The sequence below is a fragment of the Chelon labrosus genome (assembly GCF_963514085.1).
Source record: "Chelon labrosus genome assembly, chromosome: 16".
NCBI classification, from domain to species: domain Eukaryota; kingdom Metazoa; phylum Chordata; class Actinopteri; order Mugiliformes; family Mugilidae; genus Chelon; species Chelon labrosus.
Window position 1 is genome coordinate 18,956,285 of NC_140349.1, and position 12,898 is coordinate 18,969,182.

Below are 12,898 nucleotides of genomic sequence, written 5' to 3' on the forward strand. Positions count from 1 at the left end.
GTTTGTTCAGGTTTGAGGCTCTCTTGTTTGGGGGCTCGATGGATGGAGGAGGAGGCTGCCTGGAGTTATTGGCAGTGGAGTTCTGAATGTCAGCTCATTCATCTACATCAAGCGAACAAACCGGCAGCCAAGGTGAAACGCATTTTCTCCACGAGCTTGTGTTTAAGAAAAAAATAAATAAATAAATGAAAGCGAGAGAGAGATAGAAACTTCGCCTTCTGCGTCCTCGCTCCGTCTTGGATGAATGTAGTCCCGTTTTATTTTTCCAGGCTTTTTTTTTTTTTTTTTTTTTTCTCTCTCCCCCTCCTCTCGTCCCTCCCCCCTAGAGCGAGAGTCTCTCCGGTTGTGTTGTAGGCGCGCGTTATAAAGCGGAAAGCCCCGCCATTCCCCTCACATCGGAGCGCACCGAACGCTGCGCGCCCCAGCTATCGGACAATCAGGATCTGAACCTGCTCACAGCTATGACACTGCTGCTCCTTCTACCTGGATTAACTCTTAATTAACCGCCGTTCGACAACCCCCCCCCCCCCGACCCCATCTTCAAACGCCGCCCCCTAACCCGCACCAGCCGCACCAGCCTCACCGGCTCCTCCATCCTGTCACCAGTCTCCAACTCTCAGCTTTGTTCTGCGGTCATGGGGCGCGTCGTCTCCCTTTTGCCTGGCCAGCCGAGGGACTTGACCGTACTGTGAGGCGGATACCAGGTGGATTTATGGTCGTCAAAACCGCAACTATCAGCCGAGGGAAATTAGTGGAAGTTTGAGCTCCGGGAGGATGCAGGTGACGTGCTGGTGCGCCGTGTTCCTCCTGACGCCTGCACTTTGCTTGGTGAGTAAAACTCTCCTGCTCAGTCTGTACTTTCTAGCTCTAACTTTGTCTCAACTCCACGCTATTGAGATAGACAGACTAAAAGCCACACTTGTTAGTATTTTCTCACCGTGAGAGCACTTTTCTTTTTTCCTGGTGCAGCTGTGCGCATTCCAAGCGCGGATTCAGAGTTGCGACTGTTCGGGGAGATTCCACTTTAAATTACAGTGCTTAAAATATTACATGCGCAAAGGACGTGTGCAAACGTTATTTGCACACTTTAACATAACAGTTTGACAGTAAAACATGCACCAGGTGGGCCTCGCTTGTGCGTAATACCGCTGTGCGTAACACTTTATATTATTGAGGAAGTCTTGCGTTCACACGGAGAAAATGTTCACAAATATCTGATATAAGGGAATATTTTTTTTTCTTTTTCAAATATACCTCTTGCTTTTATACTAAAGAGATGTGGTGCCTAAAACTGTGATCATTAAGAGACACGGAGAGTGAAATCGTCTCACGGGGGCGCCCTAACAAACCAAAACTCCATGTCACGGTCAGGTTGCCTGGCACACACTGCACAGGCGGTCAGACTGGGGACCGGTGACAGAGTCCAGTTGAGGCTTGGTCAGAGTGGGTATTTCATGTGGCAAGCGCGAAAGAAATTGTAAATTATGGTAAATATGATTGTGTGTGTCCTTACGTCCTCACGTTTAAGATTCTTCACCTTCCCACACAGCACACGCAAATAGGTTAAACAGGTTAAACACGAATTCCTCGTCAAACTATTATTTTCCTTGTGCAAACACAAACAAAATAACAGCTCAGTGTTAGTTCAAATGTTCCTTTAATAATTTGGGAACTGCCCAATACTCGAGGCTGAATTGTGTTATATCTTACTGTTTGTCATTTTGACAAAAAAATTACTTTACGCTCCTTTTTTTTATTTTTTATTTTTTTCCTCTAACACGCAGGAGAAGAACTGAAAAAGGGAGGAAAACAATAGAACATTTTTCAACTTTTGAAATTCTGTTTCTTCTTTTTAATTTAATATCTGGAATTTCAGACTTGAAAACTAAGTCTAAACCCTGCTCTTTTAGGCATGCGCCCCAACGATTCATTAACGCCAGCCAGGCTGTATTTTTTATTTGAATCTTAAAGTCGGGCCTGCATAACATGCAGCACAGGTTACACATTCAAATGTCCCGTTTCTGTTTCCCTCACCTCCCTTCACTCACCTGGCAGATTTCAAATCAATCCAACAGGTGTAACCGCTCGTAATTGTTAACTGTATCGCTCTGTGAAATTAACACGACTTCCCCGAGAATTTAGGCTCCAAATACAGTTATTACACACACTGGCATTTCAGTAGCTTATCTGTAAATGCAAATTGATCCCTTTGTGAGGGTATGGGTTCAGTATGTGAAGGTGTGTGACACCATTCGTCTGAAATAAATAAATAAATAAATAAATAACAAAAAAGAGTAAAGAGAGTAAAATACAGAGACGGTTGCTGTGGAGCTCTCCAAGGTGCTGAAGGTCTTTAACGCCATTTATCTATGCAGGGAACAAATATGATTTATGGAGGAATAACGGGGATAAAAAAAAATAAAAAAATCGCAGGCCTAGCCATAATACCGCTTTTTTAAAATGAGCATCCACATTTTTAAAGTGACTTTTATTTCTTTGTTTGACCTCTTTGTGATTTTCTGATACCATTCTGTGCTTTTTACGTTTGGCTTCTTTCTTTCTTTCTTTTTTACTGGCGGAGTTCAAACTCAGCCTTTTTATAATATTTCCACTTTATTGGTGAATTAAATTTTGAGGCCGGATGTCATTCATGGACGTTAAACACTGGCACACTGTCGAGGGAACTGTGTCTGTGATCTGATTTTTATTTTTATTTTTTTATTTTTTTGCCTATTTCTCAATGCAGCGCACTGGCAATTCGGACTCCAGTAAATCCTGTTCGCCGTGTTGTCTGAGTTGGAACACACACACACACACACACACACACGCACACACACAAAGCCATCCCGCCTAGAGTAAACGGAGCTTATTGTGCAGCGAGTTAACAGTCAGCCTTATCCACAGCTGCGGGGATTAGAGCTGAACTTTGATGGTTTTATTTCGTGTTAAAGGCTCTTGTCTCCGCTTTAAGCCTCTTGTCTGCGAGCCGCGCCTTGACCCCGATAACAGCACTTCCCAGGTAGACTCCCATAGAAGGCAGAGCGGGACGATCACCTGCGAGTCCAGCAGCCATTTAATTAGCAGCACTCTCATTATTCGCGGAGAGCGGAATTCACATTTACGCTGAAGCATTATCATTTAATTCAGAGCTTCTTCTTCTTTAATAGTTCATATATCCTTAAACTGATATGGAATAATTTGCAATCATGCTTTATTTAACTGCTTTGATTATTATTTTTTTTTTAATATCATACCATGCTGCTTTTATGTGACATGTCAACAAGTTGCCAGGTATATGTAATATTATAGTATTTAGTGGTGTGGTTTTGATATTAACAGCTGTGTGTGTCTGAAATGTGACAGCAGAAAAAAATTCAAGAGTTTTTTTTATTTTCATTGTACATAAGCATAATTCGTGATTTTTGAAACCCTCAGTTGTTATCAACAGCTTATATTTTAGGATACGCTGCGCGTTCTGTCCAACAGTAGGACCAGTGAATTTGCCATTTTTGTAAACCCCACTGTTCGTCTTTATCAGCTCAAAGTTGATTTTTCCTTTTAATCCCACCCCCTCCCACCTCACCCCGCCTTGCTTCTATAATTATTTACTGTCAGTTTTGTTGTATTCTTAATTTAATTTAATTTATCTGAGGAGGAGAAGCAGGAGGAGAGATCATTGGCACAGCGTTTTGTCAGGCGTCAGGGAGGTCTGTCTGGTTGCTGGCTCCCTCCGCCACCACCACCACCACATCTTCCAACTCCCCCATCGCCCTCCTCCCTCCTCTCTCTCCCGGGACTAGCAGATGCAGTGGTCCCACAGGCAACAGTCACATTAAAGTGTTATTATCAAACAGTGCAAATGGGGCCTGCAGTGTCAAGCAGTCGGCACAGTGGGGAGGAAAGAAAGCCCCACTGAGATCACTACAGCACAGCTCACACAGTGTGAACACCCAACCATCGCCGCCGCCACCGCCACCCCTCCTTCAACCCCCCCGCCCTCCCGTCTCAGCACAGCCCTCTCTTCAGTCCACACGTCTAAATTAGCTCATAATAGGGGGAAAAAAGCAATATTTTTATTAAGCGGTTTGAAGCTGAAATCAAGAGCGGGCCAGTATTAATTCAATTAAATAGCATAGGCATTTGTACGAATGCCCACATGCCGTGCAACCAAACACACACACACACTCACACACACGCTACATGTACATGGACAAGTGCATTGTGTCGCCATCAAATGGGAGCTGTTATGTTTTTTCAGCCCCGATGTCGACTAAGTGAACATTTCTCTCAGTTCCTTGTTCAACCTTTGTGCTACTTAGCTTTTAAAGCAGCATGGAGGCGTCACTTTAGAGCTATCGAAGCTCAGCTGCTGGAGAGAGCAGAGTACAAAAGGGCTGAGAGTTCAGTCTGGGAGAACAACACTGCAATTCTTCTGCCGCCGCCGCCGTCTCGGCGGCCTCTGCTCAGCCCAGCTACCAGGCTCCGTTACATCCACCAGCCGTGGCTCGGCAGGTCCCCGTCGCCTGTGCCAGGTGGTGTCGAGTGGTCGCCAGCTGTGGCGAATGCTCTCATGTGCACCGGGGGTTACACGGAAGTGGGGGTCCACGAGGAGTTCTGGCGCGTTCGTGAGGAGGTCCTGTGTGTTTCTGAGGAGGTTGAAGAGATCTTTAGCAGGTTTCATGGGATGCTTGGAGTGTCTGATGGGGCGTTCAGGTGGTGCTTTAAGTCAATGAAGTGATTCTGTGGATCATTAAGGCCGTCTCTCGCCGAATGAAAATTTGATTTCATTCCGCATTAATTGAAATATTCCCATTTCCCATTAGTATTTTTTTTTCTGTGGCAAATTGATTGAGTAATGTCTATTTGACATGAAATGAGCACCCTGAGATTCCTCCGCCCTTCATGTATATCATTTACTGTTACCTCAGGCACTTGTGCTTTGCAAACCAAATATGTTATATACAAGGACATTACAAAGCTAAAAAAATATGTATTTCGTTAAAAGGTGGGAATGAAACATTAATTTTACTTGAAAAATATTTATCAATCTCATTTAATTTTCCTCTGATGGATGAGCTCCTAATTCATTGCACCGTTACTCAATTTAGAAGTCATTGTCGTTCTGCCCACTGTCTGTATTTTATTCGATTCTGTAACCGCAGGATTATATTTATTGGAATTGAAAACATATAAATCATCTCCACAATGTAACTTTAATTGAAGCTGCGGGTGTCTGTGTGTGCAGCTGACCTTTGACCTCTAATCAAGGTGCTCCTGTACTTCTAGGAAGGCAGATTGATGGTGTAGAACTTTGAATTGACACGTCAAGGTGACTCTGCCTTGTTGTGGAGCTTCATACGGCATGAACTGTAACCTCCCTGATCCTGCCTGTGAGTCCCGGGCTGTCTGATGTGAGCTCAGCCTCCCCAGGCGGCGGCGGCTCGCTCCCCTGCAAACAGCCAAAACAACACTTGACCTTGGCGTTTGGCCGGAAAGTCAATGATAATAGCACCTACTGCGGTGTCTGGAATCGGCACTTCGGGCTCCTGGTTATTTTTCTTCTCTGCATGCATCATTGCAGAGATGACTATTCAAATCCGGAGGGGGGTGAATCAGGGAGATTTGCCTCGGATTTAGATCTTTAATGTTGTTAAATTGGAGAGGAATCATCCTTAAGTATTCACAGACGAACCACCCAGTCTGACTTTGCAGCCATGGGAGACCTGAATGTCATCAGTGTGTATGTACGTGTGTGCCTTTTTGTGTGTCTGTGTATGGTATGTTTGAGATGGTAGGAGTCTGTGATTAATGACTACAACCTCTGTTCTCCTCTCGATGCTCTGCTCCAGATTTTCAATCGCGTTTCCAGTTCAAAGGTCAAAGCTGGAGCTGATCGTTGAAGGGCGTTGTTCTCAGAAAATCCGGCCCCGCTCGCGACCTGGGTTTGATCCTGGGGGAAGCTTGGCGCGCCTCGCTTCCCTCTCCACATTCTGTAGAGCAATCCTTTTATGGCCGAGCGTGTGACACCTTGATAGCAGCACTTTGAAGCAGCCCAGAGAGGGAAGTGTCTCTGAAGGAAGGAAGGGAGCGACTAGATAACCCCGTCCGGCCCGCTTTGCATCTCCAGGTGTTCCTGTGACTCAGGAGTCGGGCCGCGCGCTCTTCTCGTCACAGCTGAAGCGATAGAGCGGACCTCTGCAGCGCCCAGAACTGATATCTGCATTCACACGAGACGATTCAGCCTTTTCGATGGCTTTCAGACTCCTACATCCAGCTTTTTTTTCCCCCTGACTGATCCTGTTTTATGAAGATTTAACATTTAAAATCAAATTAAATAGTAGACTGGCTCCTGAAAAATGTGGCTGCACATGTTTAAAGGTGTTTTCATATGAGCGGTTCAACATAAAAGCATGGCAGTCTTGTGTAATTAATCCAGATAACTTTCTGTGTCCCCCTGGGCTTTATGGAAGGCTTTTGCATCTTTCAGCTAATTGCTTTGTGTTTACAGTCCACAGCTTTACTGTTGGGCTCCAACTACTTTTCTTTTGTGTAATGCTAATGAGATAATTGAGTGTGTAACATAGGAAATCTGATGATTTTCAGACTCAAACATTCATTAAATGTAGTTTTAAAACATTTTGAAAGAGTTCAAACCATAAGAACAAAGCACTAAACAGTCAAATCACCAGGTTCTATTCTCTAGTAATCCAAAAAAAGAGCTGAAGACAGTAGATAATACTGTAGATAATATATTTACTTTAAGACTGTCCCGTTGTTTTGACAGTGAACTGAACACTCCAAGTGATTTCTGGAGCTAACATGTGCCTGAGTGTAGGTGCAATGGCTTCACCGGTGAACTGGTCTATTTCATTTAATCCTTTTTATTTTATTCTTTCAGTTTTATCTCTTCTACCCAACCTTGTTACTTTCAGGCCCACAGATTGCTCCCTTGATATATACTGTAGTACATAGCATTCATGTATTTTGGCCATTGTTGCCTTTATTATAAAGTGGAAGTAGTAGAGCTGGCAGAAAATGACAGGATTGGAGAAAGACAGAGTTTTGCAAGCAAGTCGCTCTGCAGGACACAACGTGGGTTGGTGCAGTTACAGGATCATACTGTATGTAGATAATGCACACCGGCTTGCGAGATGCAGCTCTGCTGATTTCCAGTGGGGTTCTGGCCAGTGGAAATAGTACAAAATGCCACATTTTTGTTTTGATGTTCTGAAGAAATGCTTAAAACACAGTTAACTACCATCTGAAAAGGAAGTGCTTTCCTGCTGCTCTCAGGCTAAATTAACCCTCAAATCTGTAATCCAAGTGTATAATTTCCAAAATTATATTACGGAAGCCCTTTTAGAAAGCTGTCTAAAAGGAATATACATTTTTAAAAATGTATTGTCTGCCTTTAACCCATTCATTTGCATTCACAGAGAGTAGTGAGCACACTTGGAGCACTTGGAGGCCATGCGAGGCTCCCGTGATCAGTTTGTGGGTTTGTTGTTCAGGCTACTGGAATATATGTTAAAATTAACTTTAAATATGTGGTGGGCGATTATATAGTTGGAGTTGGAAACCCATAGTCCACCAGGATGCCAGCTGATTTTTTTTCATTTTAGAAAAAGGCTCCACACTAGTGCAGTGAAAAGAACATAATCCCTCCCTGGCTTCCCACTCACAAACACAAGGCTATTTTATAGAAAAACTAAATCTGAATATGTATACTCCCCACAGTATATATATAATACTTTTTTTAACTAATTCTGGATAAAATATATTGCAAATAAAATAAATAATAATAATAATAATAATAATAATAATAGAAAAATGATCAACAGACACATTGAGATCACATGGTCAGTGACGAAAACCACGCCCCAACCACTCTGCAGCTCTAGCCAATTTTTAACGACACCTTCTGCTCTTAGACCCTAGGGGTCACTAGAGGTGTCAAACATAAGGCCCGGGGGCCAACACCAACCCGCACTAGGGTCCAATCTGGCCTTTCAATAAAATTAGCTGCTATTCCTAATTTGTCCACTAGGGGTCACACTGTTGCGGACATAACACAACACATCCAGAACTAAACAGCAGATGGCAGCAATGCGCTGAAATTGTACTTTTTTTTCTTAAGAAATTTCAGGTCATTCATAAAATGTTTTGTAAAAAGATAGATCATTAAATGTGAACATTTCAATAATACACTAGTATAGAAAATTTTGAGTTTTCGTTATTTAGAGGTTATTAAGCTACGGCTCTGGCCCACTTCTGACATCAAATTGGGCTGTATGTACGTATTCATTGATCACCTGATTGCAGCCGAAAGGCGGCGGCTGTGAAGTGGGATGTGACAGATTCTTGATTTCACGATGAAAAGATGTTCTGTGGCTGTATCGTTGTATTTAAAGTGTGTCGCTGTGTGACAGCGGTTCAGGGGGACAGAGGCATCTTCATCACTGTGGTGGCATCATCAGCCAAGGGTAGCATACAACAGATGATAAGGAGAATTTAAAATCCCAGAGATGGATTGGACTGGACCAGAAGTTGATAGAGTGACTGAGAGGACAGGATAACCTGTTAAAATCTGTGCAAAAATACTTTTCCTGGTTTTACTTTACTGCAAAAATATGAAAGGTTGTAACTTTTCTATGCATGTGCAGTGATTTCCGTTATTTCCGTTTGTTCCAATATACTGGAAAAAAGTAGTTTTTTTTACTTATCTATTATGTCTTGAAGGTTCAAATGAAGATTAATGACGTCATGACTATAATTTCCATACATCAAGGAGAAACTGGGTGCTTCAGTCTCAGTTGCTCAGGCTGGATTTAGTCATTAGCAGTGGCAGAAAGACACTGTAGTAGTAGCGTGGTGGTGACTGGATACAAATGGCTATGCAGCCAGTGGATTTGGAGCTGTATAGTGATGGATTGCTTCGCTTTCTAACCTGATGATGGGCTTGACTGACCAGTGAAACAGTGCAGGCTGAGATGCTGCGCTCCTCAGGGGAGGGGAAGGTGCTGGAAATAGTGGAAATGGCGGAGAGGGTGTGCGTGGGGGGTGTGGGGGGGTAACGCTTCCCTCCGCTGCCTCAGCGGTGATGGATCTGCCATTGGAGCTCACGTCTACTCCACAGTCCGACAGTCACGGCGCCCGCTGATGGGAATTACCAGCCATGTCCGTTATCTTCTTCTTTAGATCTTTCCATCCTGTTAGGTTACAGTGACTGGCCATGCGGGTGCTGTCGCCCCGCTCCGCAGACATGTATGGATGACTTGTGGAAAAAAAAATAAATCAATGAGTGATGAACGTTCATGTGAGCGAATCAAACCAGGCTTCAGGCGCATGCGGGTTGACAATATTGGACTATTTTTGGAGCTTTAAAGAAAACGCAAAACTCGCAATAAATCCAGCTTCGCCTTGTCTAAAGAGCTGCTGAAGACTTCTATTAGCATGAGATTCACTGGGGAGTTAGTATCAGCTGCTTTGGGAGCAGTTCCAGTAGGTTTTCCATGCTACAATTTCTCAGATCCCTGAGCAAAACTACAGGATATTACTAATCTTCTGAGCAAGTACATAGTTAAGAAGAGGAACCTCATTCATTGCATTCAGAAAACTGCAATACTATGATTCAACCACTAATATCCGGGAGATATTACCTTTTACATCACATTCAAATGTAACCAATCATTTCACATCTCTCATAAAACTGTCCAACTGTTCAGATAGAAAGTGTTTTGATAAACACAATGTGTACTTATGATCATTACAAATGTATCATACAATACAATACACAGTCTATTTCTCTGCACCTTACCAACAGGTCATGATCAAGAAATAAGAATATCCACAACTTGAAAATAATAAGCCAGTCGTTCCTTCTAGTCTTTCAGTGTAGACCACTACAGAATATGTTACAGCTACCTTCGAACTGAGAGTTTTGGTCTGATTCCCAGACCATACACATATCCTTTCCCACTGCTTCCCATAATTCCCTAAAGTGCAACCTCCATGGTCAGCACCACCCTGACCTATTTTTGGGGATTGCCTTGTTATCGAAGACTGCTCGAGAAGGATGCTCAGTGCACTACAAGATATTTTAAATGGAGAAATACCCCTTAGAAGGTAAGAGCATGTATCTTGGATATTTGCCGAACAAATGGTGAAAGGGAGATGAATATTTAAAAAATACACGGCTAAAAAATAGATAAAAAAACAGGTCTGTCACAAGAGAGTCCCACTCTGAATACATGGACAGACATTACAATGGACATTCACACAATGAGGAAAAAATAATTGTATGCTTTCCAACAAAAGTCTTTTGCTCTCGTTTGTTAGTTTGCTTTGGTTTTTAAGGGCCGTCCCCACAAATCGCTCTTTGCAAACACATAATCCCATAATCCAACGAGGACTTTTTCGTTTTTCATTTTTTTCCCCCCAAATATCATCTTCTTGAGCAGCTTCTGCTCTCCATCTGCTATATTACTGGTTCGAGCCTTCTACATAAACTCAGCCACCTGTAACATGATTTCTCAAACCGAGTATTTGGTTCATGGGGGTCGTTGAGAGGGCTGCCAGGCAGGATGAATCTAAAACAGGCGTCCAAACATTCCGTCACTAGGCCAGCAATCTGTGTGGACTTGCAAGTGGGAATCATTAGCAAACACTTACTAACCACTGACCTAAAACTCTAAAACTACTCCCTGCAACATGTCACACGAAACATTTCATTGTGATTAAGCTGTTATTGTTGTTCAGTATGGGGGCTGAACATTCAGAAGAATTACTGCAACGTGGAGAAGCTGGCGACTCGTTTTTTTTTTATTTAATTTAGCGCCAAGTTCTGGGTAATCTCGGCGCCTGGAGACCGTGCGGTAGTGTTAAGACGAACTCCCCCTCGAGCAAGCACTCGGGAAAAGTGGGGGGAATTAACTGCCTTTTCACGAGAAGAGACGTCTGACAGAACCAAACTTGTGAGCTGTCTGCATCAACCGAGTGAGATTTGAGCCGAGGAATAAAAGCACAACGCCGAGGAAGAAACGCTGAGCAGGTTGCAGATAATTGCAGATAATTGCGGATCAGAAACATGCGACTCCAGAGCCAGAGGTACCCAATTTTCCTCTCTGGGATCGGAAAAAAGTAGCGACTCACTGGAAGTCATACCACTCACACAGTCGCACAGATGGTTCCACTGACAGTCGGACCAAGGGCTCTGTGTGAAAACCAGGAGAGCCGAGTTCATGCGTGCCTGAATGCACCATAGGTTTCGTACGTCATCAGAGGTAATGCTGCTGTAGCAAAGGGGACGCATATTCACATATGCACAGCTGACAGATGTAAAGGCATCACTGCAGGGTTGCCAGCTGTCAGTCTCACACTATCCAAACTAATCTCAAGGCAAATAGGTGAATATAATTAATATAATGTCATACGGTGTTATATGTTAACAGGTGCTGAAGGTTGTGGCTTCCAGCAGTTTGTAGGAATCTGCCGTTCGAGTTTTTTTCAAACACCTACAGGTTCATACAGGGCCAGGATCGACGCGAATGTCTCTAAAGGGAGATAGTTATGCGTATCTGTGCCCGTGGCAAAACAGAGGTTTAGGTAATGACTTGTAGTTATAAATTATCCTGGACATGGAAGACAGGCTCTAATGGAAAATGACATTATGTAACCTTTTTTCTACACCAGCAATCGCAGTTGCCATTACCGTTGAATTATTTGTCACACAGTCCTGAGCTCAAGCGCTGTTTGTGTCTTCTGTTTATTTTACTGATCTGTTCACCAAAGACCAAAATATTCTTATATCAGAGTTTATATTACAGATTCTTCTGTTGCCCAACAGGATACTTGGGTGCATCCCTTAGTCTTTATACACCGATCAGGCATAACATTATGACCACTGATAGGATAAGTAAATAGCATTGACCATCTTGTGACAATTCAGTGTCCTACTGGGAAACTTCTGGACCTGGCATTCATTTGGATGTTACTTCGATATGTACCACCCACCTAGACCGGACCAGGCACCCCCACCCCATAACAATGACACTCCTTGGTGGCAGCAGCCATCCCCAGCAGGATGCAGCCTGACACAGACGCACACACAAAAACGCTTTAGGAACAACTAAAAAACAACAGCACAAGGTGTTGGCCTGGCCTCCAAATTCTCTAGATCCCAAACTGATCAAGTATCTGTGGGATGATCCACAGAGACCCCTCCCCTCAACCCATAGGACCCAAAGGCCCCCATTAACAACATTCTGCTGCCAGACACCACAGGACACCCTCAGAAGGCCCATGTCCATTCTCTGATGAGTCACAACTGTTTTGGAGGCACAAGGGAGACCTACAAAATGTTAGGAAGGTGGTCACAATGTTATGCCTGATCGGTGTGTAGAATAGAACATGCCCTCTCTAACCATAAAAGTAACTACCACACTTGTCGTGATGCGTACTTTTACATGTGGGGTCTTACACAGGCATTTCCAACATTTAGTCATGTTGTAATGGATCATAATATGCAATTTACAGTGGTTGTAGTCATATATTGAGAGGGAGAGGCAGACAATAGAGGAAAGACAATAAGGGATATATATGATCTCTCTTTCTAGTTCCTGTCATTATCTTCTTGGTCTTGAAACATATTCATAATAAGGAAAGGCTGGCATAGGAGTTCAGGATCCTCCTAATTTTGACATTACTGAACAGGTGAAAGAAGGCAGTCATGTATTTTATGTCCTGGTCACAAATACCCACAGTGTTCCTCGCAGTAATACTAAAGGCCAAATTATGCCATCCAGAGTACCTATATGATCACATATGTACGTTTCTCAAGTTTCCACAGTATCTGCTTTAGAGTGCTAGTTGTACCAAAGAGCCAGCCTTCTCTGATTCA

General features: G+C 43.3%; 1 protein-coding gene across 1 annotated transcript in view; it reads left to right on the forward strand.

Annotated features, from left to right (window-relative positions):
* Positions 1-774: 774 nt before the first annotated feature.
* Positions 775-12,898, forward strand: part of nxph1 (neurexophilin 1) — a gene marked incomplete at its 5' end in the record, with an annotated part of 43,177 nt that continues 31,053 nt past the window's right edge. The window contains one exon of the mRNA XM_084563390.1: positions 775-828. Coding sequence (XP_084419516.1) covers positions 775-828 — 54 coding nt within the window. The remainder of the gene's footprint in view (positions 829-12,898) is intronic.